The 19,160-nt window shown below is 37.3% G+C and overlaps 1 protein-coding gene across 2 annotated transcripts in view; it reads right to left on the bottom strand.

Annotated features, from left to right (window-relative positions):
- Positions 1-255: 255 nt before the first annotated feature.
- PDHX (pyruvate dehydrogenase complex, component X) overlaps positions 256-19,160 on the bottom strand; it is an 87,531-nt gene continuing 68,626 nt past the window's right edge. Inside the window, exons 6-11 of one of the 2 annotated variants that reach the window (XM_006864891.1) lie at positions 15,946-16,129; positions 14,295-14,442; positions 10,513-10,571; positions 6,308-6,466; positions 1,564-1,628; positions 256-514 (exon numbers count right to left, since the gene is read on the bottom strand). In XM_006864891.1, the coding sequence (XP_006864953.1) occupies positions 256-514; positions 1,564-1,628; positions 6,308-6,466; positions 10,513-10,571; positions 14,295-14,442; positions 15,946-16,129 (874 nt within the window). The remainder of the gene's footprint in view (positions 515-1,563; positions 1,629-6,307; positions 6,467-10,512; positions 10,572-14,294; positions 14,443-15,945; positions 16,130-19,160) is intronic. The other variant, XM_006864892.1, reaches the window with a different exon arrangement.

The raw sequence follows: 19,160 nt of genomic DNA, 5'->3' as shown, positions 1-19,160 counted from the left end.
CCAGAAGTTAAAAACGGATCTACCTAACCAAATGTTCCTTTTCCTTTATTAGTTACAGTTTATCGTTTATTTCAACATTAAGACCAAATTGGCAACGAAAACAACTTATGCCTTAACAAATCTTTTGCCTTAAATAAACAGTTTACCCACTTTGTCCTTAAATATCCTAATTGTTTTTGTTTTAGAGTCTATTTATGCTTCTTCGTAACACCTATACAATTACTGAACCGAAGTCCAACTTCTTATCTTTGAGAACTAGGCAAGCCGGATAGGATTCTCCAGGTTGACTTTAAAGTTTTCAAGAAACCTGGTAGCCAGTTCATCGTCTACTACTCGGCTGTCGCTCGACATTGTGACGGTGATGAGCTGGTGCTGCTGCAGTCTGGCGTTGCCCTCCTCATCCTGAGTGAGCTTCAGCACAGGCTGGAATCTGCCAACAGCCAAAATGCAGGCCTGCGGTGGGTTGATCACTGCAGTAAATTCACTGATGCCAAACATCCCCAAGTTGGAAATACTAAGGAAAAAAAAAATAGGGAGGAGGGGAGAAAAGCTTGAAAGTAGCCGGTAAGGGAATTAATCAATCTATCCTTATCCTGAAGCACATATTTCTATACTTCACAAAAAATTGGTACTGAACCTCAGTATCATATTATTAAAATACCAAAGAGCATATGCCATAAGATATAGAAATATTATTTCTATTGCCAAACATTTACTCAGCACTGAACTGAAGGTCTTAGCCAGTGAAATATGGCAAGAAGAAATATAACGTATAAGGCCTACAAAAAAGAAAACTATCACTATTAACAGAGGAACTAAACGTATACATGGATTCTGCAGGGTAATCTGTGAAATTAGTAAGTGAATTGAGCCAGATAACAGGTGTCCACATACAGACATGCAGTCCTGGTGTGGCACTGAGGGTTAATGCACTGGACTGAAAGGTCAGTTGGAACATAAAGTTGGTGGTTCAAGCTCTCCAGCCGTTCCTTGGAAACCCTAAATAGGGTTGCTGTGAGTTTGAACCGACTGGACGGCACTTCACAACAAAAACATCCAAGGATACATAGAAGGTAGCTATGTGCAGTAATGAGAAATGAAATGTAAAAAAAATACCATTTACTGTAATAAATACACACACATCAGTGAATAAACAAAACCTTATTACGATGTTTTATCTATAAATATTTTTCTCCAACAAATTTTTACATTCTGTTATAGTATTTAACTGAAAAAAATGTTTCAAGTAAGTAAATGAAACAAGCTGACAAGTATTTAAAAAAAAAGAAAATTCTTATACAAGTAGGGGCCAGTCCCTGGAGAAGGATGCCATCTTGGTAAGGTAGAGAGTCAGAGAAAAAGGGGAAGGCCTCTTAACAAGACAGAATGGCACCGTGGCTGCAATAATTAGCTCAAACATAGGAATGCCTGTGAGCATGGCAGAAGACAGGCCAGTGATCTGTTCTGAGGCAGACAGGGGGCCTATGAGTCAGAGCTGACTTGATAGTACCTAACAACATGTGTACATAAGATGTTACTGATAATCCAGGAAGTAAATTCTACCTAAAAGATCCTCCTTGATATTCTTCTGGTAACAATTTTCCATCTCTTGCTTTCTTTGAAAGAACCTGAGAAAAATACAAACAAAGCACGAATTACATTTTATTACTTAAGCCGCCATTGTATTTGCACAGGGTATATGCTCATCCCTGGCATGTTTGATCTGAACTTATAAGATATTTTATCTATAAATATTTTTCTCGACTGAATGCATCTAAAATCATAAACAATTTAGAGTGCAGATAATCCAAGTTGGAATTATCTAAGAATAAGGAAGACTGTAGACAAATTGATGCTTTTGAGTTATGGTGTTGGAGGAGAATATTGAAAGTGCCATGAGCTGCCAAAAGAAAAGACAGATTTGTGTTGGAAGAAGTGCAGCCAGAGTGCTTCTTGGAGGCCAAGATGGCCAAACTTCGTCTCTCATATTCTGGACATAATTGTCAGAGAGACCAGTCGCTAGAGAAGGGTATCATGTTTGGTAGGGTGAAGGGTCACAGAAAAAGAGGAAGACCACCCCCCATCTTCCCAGCAAGGTGAACTGGCAAAGTGGCAGCATCAATGGGCTCAAGCATGGCAACAATTGTAAGGTTGGCCCAGGATCAGGCAGTGTTTTGTTCTGTTGTGCATAGGGTCACTATGAGTCAGTACCAACTCGATGGCACCTAACAACAACAATTGTAAAGATATGAATAAAAACTACAAAAATCATTTCCCTTAACAAAACTTCAAGTCTAAAACTGAACTAAACTGTACATCATTATTATGCAAAAAGCTTTGGTGCTTTCTGTACGTACAAAACAATTTTCTGTTTTGTCAACTGTATTTTTTCTTGTATGATAAAGTATTAGAACATTTCAAACCATTCTTGCCAATATAGTAAGCTTAAAATAAATTAGCCAATGGGAACTAAAACAGTGTAGCCACCAGCCTACTACCAACATATCAGCTTTCATCTTTTAGTGTGTGCTTCTATCCTTATCAACATATATCCAATTTCAAACAGCTGTAGAGAGAAACAGAAGGTTGTTATTTCATTTCTGTGGTGTTACAGTTTTTGTAAATGATTTTTGGATAATACTGATTTTCACAACTTTACAAAGCTGAGAGAAAAGGCAGAAGACACTCTGAGAATGACAAAAAGAAAAGTAGTTAATTTTTCTTGTACTTGCAATCAGTCATACTTCTGTTAATCTATAATTTTCAATGCCTTAAAAACAAAGGAAAAAATGTTGAGACATAATATATAAAAAATTAATGAGGTGCTTTGTGAGAGTAAAGGTAGAGATAAATTAAGTACTGTCATTTGGTAGATGAAACAAACTGAAGTCTATCTAATATTCTGTACTATGTAGCCAATTACAATCCCAGGCCATAATCACTTAACTTAAAACCAGATCACTTAAATTTTTTGGTAAGTGATACAATTTGAGAAGCTGGATCATATGAAGAAAATCATGGCACCAGGTTGGAATAAGACTCATTAATAATCTGTGATAGGCAGATGACACAACCTTTCTTGTTGAGAAAGAAGAGGGCTTAAAATATTGTTGAAGATCAAAGACCATAGCCTTCAGTATGGATTGCCCCTCAATACAATAAAAGGCAAAATCCTCACTACTGGACCAATAAACAACATCCATATCTATGAAGGAAAGACTGAAGTTGTCAAAGACTTCATTTTGCTCAGATCAACCGTCAACACTCATGGAAACAGCAGTAAAAAAAAAAAAAATCAAATGAAATATTGCATTTGTCAAATCTGTTGCAATAGACCTATTTAAAGTGTTGAAGACCAAAGCTATCAGCTTGAGGACTAAGGTGAACCTGATTCAATCCATGATATTTTCAATAACCTCACATGCATGTGAAAGTTGGGCAGTGAATAAGGAAGACCGTAGAAGAATTGATGCAACTGAGTTATGTTGTTGGAGGAGAATATTGAAAGTACCATGGACTGCCAAAAGAACAAACGTTTATCTGTGCTGAAAGAAGTACAGCCAGAATGCTTCTTAGAAGCCAAGATGGCTAGACTTTGTCTCTTGTGTTTCCAATTATCAGGAGGGACGAGTTCCTGGAGAAGGCCATCAGCCTAGGTAAAGTGGAGGGTCAGTGAAAAAGAGGAACACCCGCAAGGAGATGACCTGGCTCTGTGGCAGCAGCCATGGGTTCAAGGTGAACAATGGTTGTGAGGTGGCCCAGGACCAGGCAGTGTTTCCTTCTGCTGTGTAGAAGTTCACTGTGAGTCGGTACTAACTTGATGGCACTTAACAACAACAACAACGATATTGACTATAGTTTGTTTTTTGTTTTTTTTTAAAGCTTTTTATTGTGAAATGAGTGAAGATTTACAGAGCAGATCATCAGTTTTAAATTAGACTTAATTTTTAAAAACTAAAACATTCTCTTAAAATCTCAAAAGTATAAAAATGATCACAATATACCAGTGTGACTTACTGACAAATGTAATAATTACAGATATATATGAGTGCAGTGGCTCAGTAGGATAAGCACTGGACTTTGAACCAGAAGGTTGCCGGTTTGAGCCCATCAGCAGCTGCAGGGGAGAACAATGAGGACTTCTGCTCTCGTAAAGATTTCTAGTTTTAGAAATCCTGGTCACTGTGGTCTGGAACCAATTTGATGGAACTTTACAACATACTAACTAACTATATATACATACGTTGTTGCTAAGGGCCATCGAGCTGGTTCTGATTCAGAGCGACCCTGTATAAGGTTTCTACAGAGTGGTCTGAACCTCTGACTTTTAGGTTAGCAGCCCAGTGCTGATCCTACAGCAACACACCAGGAGTCCATACATACATATACGTAAAGACAGACAGACAGACAGATAGCTAGACAGAAAGACAGACAGATAGATAGATGGATGGACAGATAGAGAGATACTTATGGAGTCCTGGTATGGCACTGTAGGATCAGCAGTGGACCTCAAAGTTGGTTTGAATCACAAGGTTGGCAGTTCAAACTCACCCAGCTGATCCTCAGAAACCCTATATTGCTAAGTAGGTTCCAACTCATAGTGACCCTGTATAGGGTTCCGAGGAGCAGCTGGTGGGTTTGAACTGCTGACCTTGTGGCCTGAAGTCCAGTGCTCATCCTACAGTGCCACACCAGGGTCGCAATGATTCAGAACAGACTCAGAGGCACTTAGCAACAACAATATATACTTTTAAAACTAAATGAAGCTATAAGCTGTGATTTGTCCTGGCATATGAGAAGTAGGGAGGACAAACTATAACAGGCACATTTGAACAGGCACATATCATGTGACCTTTGAAAGGTATTTCTGTAAAGGCAGAGGATCTCAACAAACTCTGATGGAACAAAATAGAAAAAAATTTCACTTTAAAGACTAGATTGCAAGCATGTACACTACAAAAACAGAAAGAAACCAAAACAAAAAAGCCCTTTAGACTCTAAATATACCAGCAGGATATTTCTGCCAATGAATTCAAATCTGAAGTCTAACAGACTAGAGTAAGTAGAGATTCTGGAAATTCTTAATTCTTACTAAGATTTTCTAGCAATGTGATCTTAAAATCAAAACACATGCTACCTGAAGTACCTCTCCGAACAGATATTAGCAAAAGATGAACAGCAAGTATTTCAAGAATATATCATGTGTCTTATTGAAAAAAAAAAAACTGTTATAATTAAGGAAGATTAAGAATAGCATGGTATCTAAAAATAAACAATAGGTTGTTCCTGTATAACTTTATTCAGGGAACACAAACTTGAACTTGGGTGGTGCATGCTGCCTTTAGCCCTGGGCACTGACATCGTTGGGATTACCGAAGATCAAGAAGTGAAAGTGCAGCTGCTCTTTACCTGGGGTTCCCAGAGAGGTTTCTAGGGACCCACAAATCACTTGAAAAATGCACAAACACTCACTGAACAACCACTAGATTCTAACACATTTTCTAGAAATGAATATGGTAATAAATACGAGTCAATAGCCCTATCATTATTCTGCATTATGGTAACCACTGGGAACACAGACAAGTCAACAAACAAGGTAATTTCAAAGACTGACAACTCCGATAGAGAAAGAACAAGAGGGCAATATGATAAAAGTGTTAAAGAGAGCTACTTTATCCAAGAAAGCCATAGAAAGTCTAAGAAAGTGGTGCTTTAAAGGAATGAAGAAAAAGCCAGCCAAGTGAAGGTCAGGGACAAGTGTGTACCAGATAGTAAGCTTTCACCAGATCCATGGCCCCAATCATTTCTGCAAGTTTAGAAGCAGCTTCTCAAAGATGATTCTACAACCAAGTTCTACAATATGATAATCTAGGTAAGAAAATTTCTTGTAAGAATAAAATGTTATTAACATTGAGGTCTACCCATTACAGAAATAGTTTCAGCTTTACTTAAACTTAAAATCCTATCTGAAATGGTACCTTAAGAGTAGAATTGCAGACTTTGTGAAATACTGTTGTTCCTAATTTATAATTTGAATGTAGCTGGCCCTTAATTTATCTGGGTATTATTTCTGAATTCTGAATTTTCTTAAAATGGGTTATATCCAAATAAAAACAAAAGAAAACACACACACACACACACACACACACAAACCCCCCTAAACACACCACTGGCAATCACTTGGAAATACTAAAACAATAATCACCATCACCAAACACAAAGAACCACAGTGACCAGATCATATCACACTTTAATTATCAGAAAGTATAACACTGTGAAAGCAGAGTATGTATTTCTGAAGATTTACCTTTACTGAGTCAGCGATTTCCTGTACCCCCTTAGCAGCAGCATTTTTTATGATTGGTGTAATTAGACCTTTATCTGTGGCCACAGCTACTGAAATGTCAATAGAGGGCAATTGCTTTGGCCCCTCTCCATCCCAGCTTGCATTAACATCTGGCATTTGCTAGAAAACAGAAATAAAAAAACATGTCACTAAAGAAGATAGATTTGTGTGTTCTTCTGGAAGCCCATAGTAATATTAAGTATTCTTCACCAACATCATAATTTAAAAAGTATCCATTCTTCTCTGATCTTTCTTATTCACTGGCCATGACACCGAGGTAGTACAGGAATATAATTTAGATATTATCATACATTTTATAATGTGAATATAGAAAGACAGTTCCCTTTGGAAAATATGCTCTGAATATCTGTATTAATTGTCTTGGAAGAATAATTAAACATATCTTTTTTGAAGCAAGCTTGAGAAAATGCTGATGATGTACATATTTTGATCTGTTTCTATCATGGCTAAAAAAGGAGATTTCTTTGTTAAATCTGAATGCCAGACACCAGATGATGTTTGCTATACTTCCTACCTCACATGATGGCTCACATGACCTTGAGGGAAGATGGGAAAGAAAAGAGGTGATATACAACCACATTATGTCTTTGGTATGAAGGAAACTTGAAACTTGATTGTCCAGTGCAGCCCTAGCATACATACTCTCTATTTAAAATAGAGAGATTGTCTAAGCTTCATACACATGACATATATTTTATATATTTAACATACATACAATTACACAGGATAAAAATCAGATGAAATGACTAAATAACAGTATGTATTGATAACATTGCTAAATACCATAGGAGAATGTGATCCTGAAAACAGAAATCAAAACATCAATTTGTATTCTAAAAATTCTGTTTCTTTTTCCAGAATAAGAGCCAAACCTTCCAGAATGTCATATAAACATGGCAATCTACAATTTGATTCTACCCTACCTATCCACCTATCTATCTAGTTTTCTAGTCACTCCTTTAAGGTGAATTGTTCACGTCCGTGGTGCTTCTCCCTGTCACAGGATGCTCATTTCCATAGTAACACTATCTTCAAATCACTAGTCAACTGGTCTTCCTACTTCATATTTCAAGCCTCAGCTCCTTGATTCACTGAACAATGCCATTATCCAGTGGTCTTTATGCACAAGGCACAATCATTCATTCCTTTAATAAATATGTAAGCACTGGGGACGCAGAAACAAAACAGTAAGAATTTCCTGCTTTCTTTCAGCTTATGTCTTAATTTAAATATTTTACTCTAGTATGTAACAATTCTGATAAGGTAATTTTCATTTATTTATATCTTGTCTACCCAGCAATATGATCCTATGAACTCTACCAGGGCATAATCCACATTCTGTATTTTTACAGTCCCCACAGAACCTATTCTCTATGTCAATTTGCAGAATTAACTTTAGAGATTGTATATGACATCATACCAAAAATAGTAACGAATGATAAGACTCAAACATATCTGTAATAATAAAACTAATTTCAATAAGCTTCCCTAACACAAACAGTGCATTAAAAATATTCATTATATACTAAAACAAAATTATTCACAAAATGTAAAGTTAAAGCACAGACAAAAAGAAATAGTAGGCTTTACAATACGAGTATCACAAGATGAATTAAAGGATATTTACATTACCCATTTGATTCAGAGTGACTATATAAGGAGTCCTGATGTGGTGCTGTGGGCTAATGCACTGGACTGCAAAGTTGGCTTGAACCACAAGGTCAGCGGCTCAAGTTTACAAGCCGCTCCTCAGAAACACTATACAGGGTGGTGGTGGGTCAGAATCCACTCCATGGCACTTAACAACAACAACTATAATGGTGTTAGGCTGCCTCAGGCATCCTAGTGTGGTGTTGAAGGAAAAGCACTGTTCTATGAGCTAGGTTTGAAACCACAAGGTGGGCAGTTCAAATCCACTGGTCACTTTTCAGAAACCCTATACAGACTCGCTATGAGTCTGAACTGACTCAAAGGAACTTAACAACAACAACAAGGCAGCTTCTAAGATATCTTCAAATGATCACACCTCCTAGTTTTCATGCCCTCCCGTTGACGTATTGCTGCACCATTTAAAAACTAACTTTCACAAAATTTTACTTGGGTGAGATAGTAATGATATTGTTTAATAATTTCTGCATTCTTTTGGGTCCCTTTCTTGGCCTGGGCACAAATACGGATCTCTTCCAATCAGCTCAGCAGGTAGCTGTTTTCCAAGATTCTTGGCATACACAAGTGAGCACCTCCAACATGGCATTGGTTTAATGAAACATTTCAATTAGTATTCTATCAATTCTCGGAGTCTTGTTTCTTGCCAATGCCTTCAGGGCAGCTTGGACTTCTTCCTTCATTCGATACCATTCGTTCCTGACCATATGCTACCTTCTGAAATAGTTGAATGCCAAATCTTTTTGGTACAGTGACTGTTTATTCCTTGCATCGTTTTTTAATGTTCCTTGTGTAGTTCAGTATTTTGTCCATGGATGCCTTTAATGTTACAACTTGAGGCTTGAATTTTTTTTTTTTTTTCCAGTCCTTTCAACTGGAGAGACGCTGAGAAATTCTTCCCTTTTGGTTTTCTAATTCCAGTTCTTTGCACATTTCATTATAGTACTTTATACTGTCTTCTCAAGCTGCCCTCTTTGGGATTTTCTGTTCAGCTCTTTTACTTAATCATTTCTTCTAGTCGCTTTAGTTTCTCTACATTGAAAACAAGTTTCAGAGTCTCTTCTGACATCCACTCTGGTCTTTTCTTTCCATCCTGTCTTTTTAATAATACCTTTGCTTTCTTCATGTGTGTGTGATGTTCTTGATGGCAATCCATAACTTCTCTCCAATGCATAGTGTTCAATTCATCAAATCTATATTTGAGATGGTCTTTAAGTTCAGGTGGGATATACTCAAGGTTATATTTTGATTTTGAGTGTGCTTTAATTTTCTTGTGCTTCAATCTGAACTTGTATATGAGCAACTGATGTTCTGTTCCATAGTTGGCCCCTTGGATTGAGGATATGGAGCTTGTCCATTGTCTCTTTCCACAGATACAGCTGATTGATTCCTTTGTATTCCATCTGGTGATGTCCACTTAAGTTGTTGCAAAATGGTATTTGCAATAAATAAGCTGCTGGTCTTGCAAAATTCTTTCATGTGAACTCCAGGGTTATTTCTAATACCAATGTCTTATTTTACAACTGGTGATCCTTCCTCTTTGTTTCTAACTTTAGCATTCCAATTATCAGTAATCAATGCATCTTGATAGCATCTTTTATCAACTTCAGACTGCAGAAGTTGGCAGAAATTGTTAATTTCTTCATCTTTGGTTTTAGTGGTAGTGTAAACAGTTTAGCACTCAACTGCTAAACAAAAGGTTGATGGTTCGTACCTACTCGGTGACTTCATGGAAACAAGATCTGTTCTAGTAAAGTTTACAGCCTAGAAAACCCTATGGGGCAGTTCTACTCTGGCACATGGGGTCACTATGAGTTTAAGATGATTCAATAGCACATGAAAACCATGAATATGTAATATTCTTGCACCAGATACTCAACTCCCTGTCCTCTTTCAAATACAACACTGCCAGAGACACCTTTTCCTGTCCAGCTTGGAAACAGTATCTCTAGTTATTTAGCTTCCTTACCCTGTTTTATCTTTCTTTATAATACTTTTCACCATCTGACATATTTGTTAGCTTTTCTTGCTATAAACCCTGTGAAAGCAGAAACTATGAAAGTTTTTATTCACTGCTACATATCGAATGCCCAGAATGTATTTATTTTAGCACAAGTTAGGGGTTCAATTACTGTTTGTTGAGTAATTGGTCTTTATTCTTATATAACTGTGAGTCTTTATGGTTATTTCTTCCTCTATAAAATGATTAAATGTTAGAATATTTTTAGCAATAAAATTCTAAAAATTTTGACTTAAAAATAGAATTCTATTTATTATAGATTCCTGTTGCACCACTGTAGGATAAGCACTGGACTGCTAGCCACAAGTTGGGGGTTCAAACCCACTAGCTGGTGCTCGGTAACCTTATACAGGTTCAATGAGTTGGAACTTAACAACAACAACAACAACAAATTTGTCACTATAGAAATCACAAAACATGCAATTAATTTAAAAGCCAAAATTACTTGGGGATTGCTTACTTTAAGGGTAACAGCTGCTGCCTTGATGATAAAATCATTCACTGATACTTTAATGTCATCTGAAAAAAGATAAGCACATTAAAATAATAATAAAACTTTAACCATGATCATTATGATTTCAAACTTGTTAATTACAGACTACACTAACAATAAGGAAAACCACTATGGGTTTTTTGTTGTCGACTTGTCTGCTAAGTAAATAAGGTTTCCTTGATTAGAAAACCTTGATATTATATGAGGTCCTGGATAAATAATACTAACCATGAATGCAAAATTTTACTCTAGAATTATAATTGTAAAAAAACTGCTCATGTATGACGCACAAGAATATGACTGATAGAGTACAACTATAACCAGAAAGAAACTATGAATGGTCTTTTTCTCTGTGGGGTGTGTAGCCAGGAAGTTTATAAGATGATTTATTTGTTTCCCTCATCCTTTAAAAATGTCCTCATTTTGTGTATACTTTCTAGTATAATGATTATATTAGAATAGTGGTATATGTTGACATTTTAAATAAGCAATTACATATTTATCATTTCTTTTTACTGATAGAGGTGTACAACCAAAAATTTTTAGACCACTGCATCTAATAAGAGTTGCTTTTTGGCTTAACAAAACAGGATATAGCAAATGCCAGAAATGAAGCAACACAAGCATAGGTCTTAGTTCACCGAATAAAATGAGGTTCTAAGTGTAATTTGATGGTGAACCCATTTGAATCAATTTCCTTTAAATATACACACTGATTTTAAGATAAAAGTGGAGCCTCTTGCCTTCTCACAGAGCTGATTATAACTAAAGCATCTGACTTACACCTTTGATCTTCCCAGTGTGCAAGGAAGGATTAAAAACACAACTACCCTTGGTGCTTTCTTGCAAGAGTTTCTAGAAAAAGAGCAAGCTACACTGGTATGTGCAGGATATACAAACCCTGTTACCACCACTATCATGGAATTTTACATGAACATCTCATTCCAAAGGAATGCTAGAGATCTCAGAAAGATTAACTGGATTACCATAAACCAAAACAATGCCAAACCGGCACAGTTAACTGCCAGCTCCAAGGTCTCCTGACATTAATTCAGTTTTGTAGAAATAAAGATTTCTGTTTGTTAAAAACCCCTTTAGAAGGAGAATACAACAGGTTTCAAAGGTTGAAAGTTTTATTGATAATCACATACAAAATATTCAAAAGCTGTACAAATTCAAATAGGATTCAAACATAGTATTTATGAGTTCATTATGCTTACCTCCCATGGCTACTTCAGTTCCCTTCTAGCTATATTTACTACCCATAGGTATTCACAGCAAGAGTTCCAAAACCACCTACCAAGGTGCGGACTCCTATGTTTACAGAATCCTTTTCTGGTCTCATCATACTCTAATATTTAGAAGCATTTCTGAGTTTACACTTTTTTCATCTTCAAACACTTTCTCTTGCTGGCTCCCAGGTCACTATACCCTCCTGGTCCCCGACCCTGCGACATCTGCTTACTCACTCACTCAGTCTCTTCCTCTCAATGCTGCCATCTCCCTAGGTGAGGACCTTTGTTTTGATACCATTTGAATGCTGTTAATGTCTTCAAATTCTCCCTCAAACCCTTCCCTATGAGGTGCTTTACACTCATAGATAGTCATTTTCACTCATAGTCAATTTCTCACATGACTTTCCCACACATATGTTTAATAGTCATCTCAAATCTGGTATATCTAAAGAAGACTTTTTTCAAGTTCTTTTATTATTAACTCTTTATCATGGAAAACTTCAAATATATAGAAAGGAGATCATTATTGAGAAGAACGGAGTAGGGAATAATTTTGGAGAATATCAAATATCCTTCATTGCACATTATGTTACAAAAGCAGAGTGTGGGCCACACTTTTTGTTGCTGTAGGGACTGCTGAGTCAGTTCTGACTCCCAGTGACCCTAAGTACAACCGAATGTAAGACACTTCTAGAATGTTACATGGTATACATTTACATAAGAAAGACTGATATAGGCAGGTAGGTAGGAAGGAAAGTAGGAATTGTGTTTTCTAATACTTCCTTAGGTAGGTAGGTGGCAATCTGTAGTCCAAAGACTCATCAGAAAACTCCTAATCGCAAAGACATACCTGGACCATGTAAAGACACTAAATTGCCACTGAAATAGTACTGTCTCCTGTCTCACGAGCGAAAACATCCTTGATGAAGGAATCAGAAAAACTATTCCCAATAATCTCTATATCATGACTGGTTTTGTTGTTGTTAAGTACTGCGACGTTAACAACAACATGACTAAGCAAGTATAATTCAAAAACTTTGAATGGAGTCTCCGGGGGTTAAATTTTTGAAAATTAAGCACATTCTCTGAAGCAGTTTTCTATTTCCTTTGCATATAAAAGCGATCAGGTTGTTTTAATACAAAATCTTCAAAGTTAGAATCTAAATTGAATTGAATAAGAGCCACAAAAGAAAACTGCCTTCATCCTAGCAATGAGAAAAAACAGGAGAAACTATCATAGTGTAACATTTTTTGATGTCTTAAGAGACATCAAACAAGTGAATTAAATTCTAAAGGGAGACAGTCCCTTCTGAGGAGAGACAAACACCGGAAGTGAAGGATGAATCACTGTCAGAATATGGAATACACAGGACATTCATCCACGCTTAAAGCTCTCAGCAAGTTAGGAGTGGGAATGTCCTCAACCTTAAAAAGGGCAGCTCCAAAACACCCACAGAGTGCATGAAGGACCGGACGCTTCCCCCACAGTCTCAACAAGGACAGCTGCGTCACCCTTACATTCATCATTGTACTGGAGGGTCTAGCTAATACATTAAGGCAAGATTAAAGGCACTTCAATTCTAAAGAAAGAAACAAAACCATGAGTTCACGCTAAAAATTCATAAACCTTCCAGCAACTTTATAGTTGAATTGATTTGGGGGAAGAATGTTACCTATTTATTTGATAGCACAAATTACAAACAACCTGAAGTCATTTTGAAGAAGTATAAAATGGAAATGTATAAAAAGAAGACTGCTTTCTAAGCTTACTAACCATCTAAAATATTTTGGTATCAATTTTGGATTTCACACTTGTTTTCAGCTGCTAAAATACTTAGGACTGCTCTGCTCAAATATCTTAACAAAAAGTATTTAGGAAGCCATTTAAATAAAAATACTGACAGTAACAAAACCAGTGATTGTGCTTGAGCCAGCCAGTAGTACTTCCTCACAAAAAAAGCAGCATGTATACAAGTAAAAGCAAACTTAGGGAGGGGACGGTAATCATTTACACGAAACAGAACGTACGTTTGGATGAAAGTAAAGCTGATGATCTTGTCTGTTCAAAAAAAAAGTAAAAGTAAACCAAGAATCATGATTTATATTTGTTTTAAAAAAGAAATGACAAATGCCCCAAATTCACAGTATCACTTGTAACGCTGAAAGTGTGGCAGAAAAGCAGGTACTCAGTAAGTGCTTGCTGGATGAATGGTCACCAAAAGCCCATCTTTCAACTATGACAACAGAGGGATTAAAAGTAGGGCAGAAGAGGAGCCCCGGTTTGGCATAAAAGTGATATAGCCACGATTTATGCAATACTATGGAGCCTGTCTCCTGCTTATAGGAAAACAGAACTAACCCCTTTCTCTAACTCCAAAATACTCACAGAGTAGAATACAAGTAGATTTTTGAAATGGAAATAAAATGCTCCACAATGTGAGTTTTATACAGAAAGTTTCCTATGATAGTTAAGGTAATATGTGCATTGCATGAAGTAAATTCAGCTTTACTAACCTTTGACCAGATCTTGCCTTACTTTTAAAACCGCTCCAACGTCACAGGCAGCAGTAGCATAAGCATGAGGTATAGTACTTTTAGATTCAGTTAACCTCTTGGCAATAACTCTTCGAATATTGCTAGCAGGGATTTCGGAGAATGTGCCCTGCAAAGAAACAGCATCTGTCCAGTAAATCAAAAGTGAGATATGAAAAACCCCAAAACTTCACAATTGGAATTCAATCTCAGTGACCTACCAACATTAATTAAAGACACTTACAGAAAAAAAGGCTATTAAATATTTCAAATATGAGAAGGTGTACACTTAAAAATGGGGAGTGTGGTGACTCCATTGGACTGCGAACCACAGTGTCAGTGATTTGTGCCCACCAGTTGTTCTGCGGGAGAATAATGAGGCATTCTGCTCCCACAAAGATTTACAGCTTTGGAAGCCCTCCCTATACAGAGTCATTAGGAGTTGGAAGTGACTTGAAGACACTTAACACTTAAAAATTAGGAAATCTGAGGAGTTGTGGTTTTCTGGTCTGACTGTAAAGAAAAGTAGTAAAGTCACGGTTTGGTATTGAATGGGGTATCTGTTGTTACCATGCTTAAAGTGATTTAAAAATCTACCAAATCATGAATTGTCCCATGCATATATCATCTACTTCTCACTTATCGGCAGCGTTAGGTTCCAAAGACAAGACTGCTAAGAAAAATTAACATGATCTGAAATTGGAAGATGACCATAGGAGAGACGGAGGCCTACATCATTACATAATGGCCAAACTGCATCACTAAAAAACTGCCAGTGTTACCTTTGCCACAGCATTTGTTATGACCAGATACTGTACAGTTTTTAAATCTCAAAAAATATGATCAGAATGTGTTTATTGCTCCATTAGAAACAGCAATGTAGGCTTATTTATTTATCTTTCTTTAACTTTTTAGCTTTTTTTTAAATTATATTTTTTAAAGAACTCATTCAGTTTCAAATAAAGCTGATTTTCCTACATTTCTTCTGATGAGAAGTAAGTGATGTGAAAGGCTCTGGGGGCCCAGCAGAGGTGACACACTGGAGTTATGAGCGGGCTGCTCCACTGCTGGTATGAGAGAAAGAAGGAATGACGAGCTCTTTAGTCCATGTACCTTTTACACGGAATCTTCTGTGGTTAAGTGAGGTTGAGTCAGTTCCGACTCACAGTGACCCTGTTCAGAGTTTCCCAGGATCAGCTGGTGAGTTTGAACCGCCGGCCTTGCAGCCTCAACTGACCTTGCCGTCCAGTGCTTTTCTCTATTTAAAAAATAACACAACACATTTCCACAAAAGGGAGTTTTCCATCAGCTACCAATGTATTAGTATGGTAGTCAAGAAAAAAGACATGAAAAGTACATCTGGTACTCAAGTTGCAAAATTTGTGAGAAATCAAAATTGAGGCACTGTCTACTGTTCTATTTGAAAGTAGTACTGTCCAACCAAATTCGGTATGAGTGAGAAAATTTGAAAATAACAACACTCAGTGCTTTTTTGCTTTAGCACTTCTAAATACTAACAAAGTGGACTGGTTTGAAAAGTACTTATAAAACACATTAATTGTCCAGTTTTTCCCTCTTTCGCTTATTTGCTCACATAAACCTGAAAATAAAAGTTTGCACTGGATGCCATTACCACTGCATTAGGTTGTCCAGGAATCGATACGGGTGGGCTCATTGGCCGGGAATAGGAAGGTTCTGCTGTGGCTGGTGTGGGCAGAGGCATTGTGGGAGTGGTTGTGGGGGCTGGAGGAGCGGCCGTTGGTCTGGATTCAGTGATCTTGCCCATCTGCTTCAGCTCTACCAGTTTGAGGGCATCCCTGGAAACAAAATGAAAGAGGTAACTCTGATTACCAACAAAAAGCAGCAGAGGGCTTGCAGAAAACACAGATGAGACAAGATGTGGAGGAAGACACAGAAATATACAGAAGTGACGGCTCTAACACAAAACCAATTATTTGTGCTGGAAAAGTATACCTTGTCTCTTACCTGGTGCTATCAAATGTGTTCCCAGAAATACACACTGTAAATCCTAATGCCTATACATGTACATACAATCCCATCTGGGATGGGGTTTTCTTTCTTATGTTAATGAGTCTAAATGGGTGTAGGGTACATCTTAAGCCAGTCACTTTTGAGATATCAAAACAGTAGCTTAGGCAGAAAGACAAGGACAAACTGGGGAAGGCTTGGAGATTACCAAGGAATCAAGAAATAAAACATGGAAGAGAAAAGGACATTCCACTAGTGCTGAAAGAGAGAGCCAATAAATTTCCGCTTGGTAAAGCCACTGGCTGAATTGTCCCATTTCTATTATAACAGCTCCAAGAAGCCACAGCAGATAACCACCACCACCAAGAAACCAGGATACCTAGGCTGCTGAGCCGTACTATTTGTTCATGGATGATGATATTTATTTATTTAAAAAACCCAAACAACAATTAGAATTTTAACAAAGTTCTGGGTAGAGATGTTAGTTTTTTTAAAGGAAATCGGTCTTTTGGGGAAGGGAAGGTGCTATTTGGTAGAAAAACAATTCGTTAACTAAACAGTGTCCCAATTCTTTATACTTGTGAAATAACTTTTACATGGCATTCACAAAGTGTCGTTTATTCTATTCTATCACTTTGATTTAAAAATTTTCCTAAATCATTATTTTAGTATTAATCAGCTTGTTTATGGCCAAGAAATCAACAAATCATTTAAAAATTGTTGTTCAATATGCTATCAGCAGAGACTCGTGTCAGAACCCTAAGAGAGGAGAACAGGAAATAACCTGCCAGAGAATGCAGGTGCATTACTCAGCAAAGCAAAGGTTATCTTCATTTTTCAAAAGCATACAAAATTAAGACTGCTAAATAGGATGCTGTTATAGTAGGTATATGTTGTTGTTATTAAGTGCCATCAAATAGGTCTGACCCCTAGCAACCCTGCATAGACTTTCCAAGGAGCGGCTGGTGAGCTTAAACTGCCAACCTTGAGGTTCAAACCAACTTTGCAGTCTAACACATTAACCCACATTGCCACACCAGGACTCCATAGTACATCTACAGAGTAATAAAAATTCTTAAACAAAACAGCGTTTTTGGGAATTTTTAAGTATCTTATGACTACTAATTGAGATATACTTCCAAATGAAAAAAAAAACAAAAAACCCAGCAACCTTGTTCTGCATAATTTAAAAAACTTCAGGGTAATACATATGTAAAGATAAACTGTATTTATAAAATTTCTTAAGCATAGTTACTATTTTGGTTTTGTTTATCGTAAGAACTGGAGAAAGGAAAAGCCCAGTATCTGTTGAGTGTTAGCTCAGACAACAATTTCCCTTTCCCAATACACAATCATTTACTTACTAAGATATGGAAGCAGGGTCTGCAGAGTTCTGAGATGGCCCCAAGATGCCCATCCCTGGTGTATGTACCCTGTATAACCTCATCAAAGTACAGGTGGTCTGTGACTATGAAGGCGTTTACTACATGACAGAGGTAAGGGATTATATAGACAGAGTTAAGGTCTGAATTAGTTGATTAAGAGTTGATGGTAGGGGGACAGTTCTGGGTGACCCATAAAAAGAATGGGGTCTTATGTCGGAGTGTTTAAAAAAAAAGAAAAAAAAGCGCTTAAATGAATAGAGAGAAATACTGTTAACTGATGGTACATGGCAGGGATTATAACCATTGTAATGAAACAAAGTGTATGATTTGTTGAATGTAGAACTGATGATCTGCCCTGTATACTTTCTCTCAATTCACAATAAAACTTTAAAAAATAACAAAAAAAACCCCAAAAGAATGGGGCCTTCCTGAGAAGACAGTCTCCTGTTGGCCTTGGAGAATCAGAAAGCCATGCTGTGAAGTGCCTATGGAGACAACCATGTGAGTGTGAAAGGCAGGGACCTGAGGATGGCCCCTGGAATTGAGAGCAGTCCTTTGCTCACAGCTGGTAACAGCGAGAGAGGAACCAGGGGCTAGTGTCCTACATCCCATCTGTGGGAGTCAGGAAAAGAACTCAAAGCTAAGTGAGACCCGAGCCCTGGGCCTTGCCTTCTTCTCGCCTTGTGAGCCATCAGCTGAGAACCTCGCCCTGCTGGGTCCACTGAAGTCTGAGATGATAAGGGAATGCTGTTTGAAGCTGCTACATTTGGAGCAATCTGACACCCAGCAGTAAAAAACAGGCAGCTTTCTAACCTGGGACAGATCATTAAAGGGCTCCCCCAGTACGTAGTGGTATACTTTTAGGAAAGAGTGTTCATGCTTTACATTAGACTCTGAGTGGGATGAATTGAATAAGCATAACTAACTTATGTTTCACAATTAGCGAGATGACAGCTAAGAGAAGAAGTAAGACTGACAGGAAATATTAACTGTTAGAAAACCATCCTGGATCCCTATGTATTGAAGAGGTGGTAAAAAATGGAAAATGGAGCCAGCCCACTGTATGTTAGGTATTATATGTCTGTCAATTATTTCATCATCTACCAGCCATGTGAGGATGGTATTAATACTCCCATTGCATTGAGAAATTCCAGGTCTAAGCTAGTATTTCTCAAGCACCTACTATATTACAGGTATCAGGGTCACATTGCTAAACAAGGCACTAAAGGAACTTTCATTCTACATGGAGAGTCAGACATTAAGCATATCAGCAAAAGAATAGATAGAGTGCCATAAAGAAAACAGATTCAGAAGAGGCCATGGAACGATGGATATCATTGCTGAAGTCCGATGGATCTTGGCTGAAAGCAGAGAATATCAGAAAGATGTTTACCAGTGCTTTATTGACTATGCAAAAACTTTCAATTGTGTGGATCATGACAAGCTATGGACAACATTGTGAAGTATGAGTATT

Source organism: Chrysochloris asiatica, unplaced genomic scaffold (genome assembly GCF_000296735.1).
Source record: "Chrysochloris asiatica unplaced genomic scaffold, ChrAsi1.0 scaffold00072, whole genome shotgun sequence".
Lineage (NCBI taxonomy): Eukaryota > Metazoa > Chordata > Mammalia > Afrosoricida > Chrysochloridae > Chrysochloris > Chrysochloris asiatica.
This window is presented reverse-complemented; position numbering and strand designations above follow the sequence as displayed.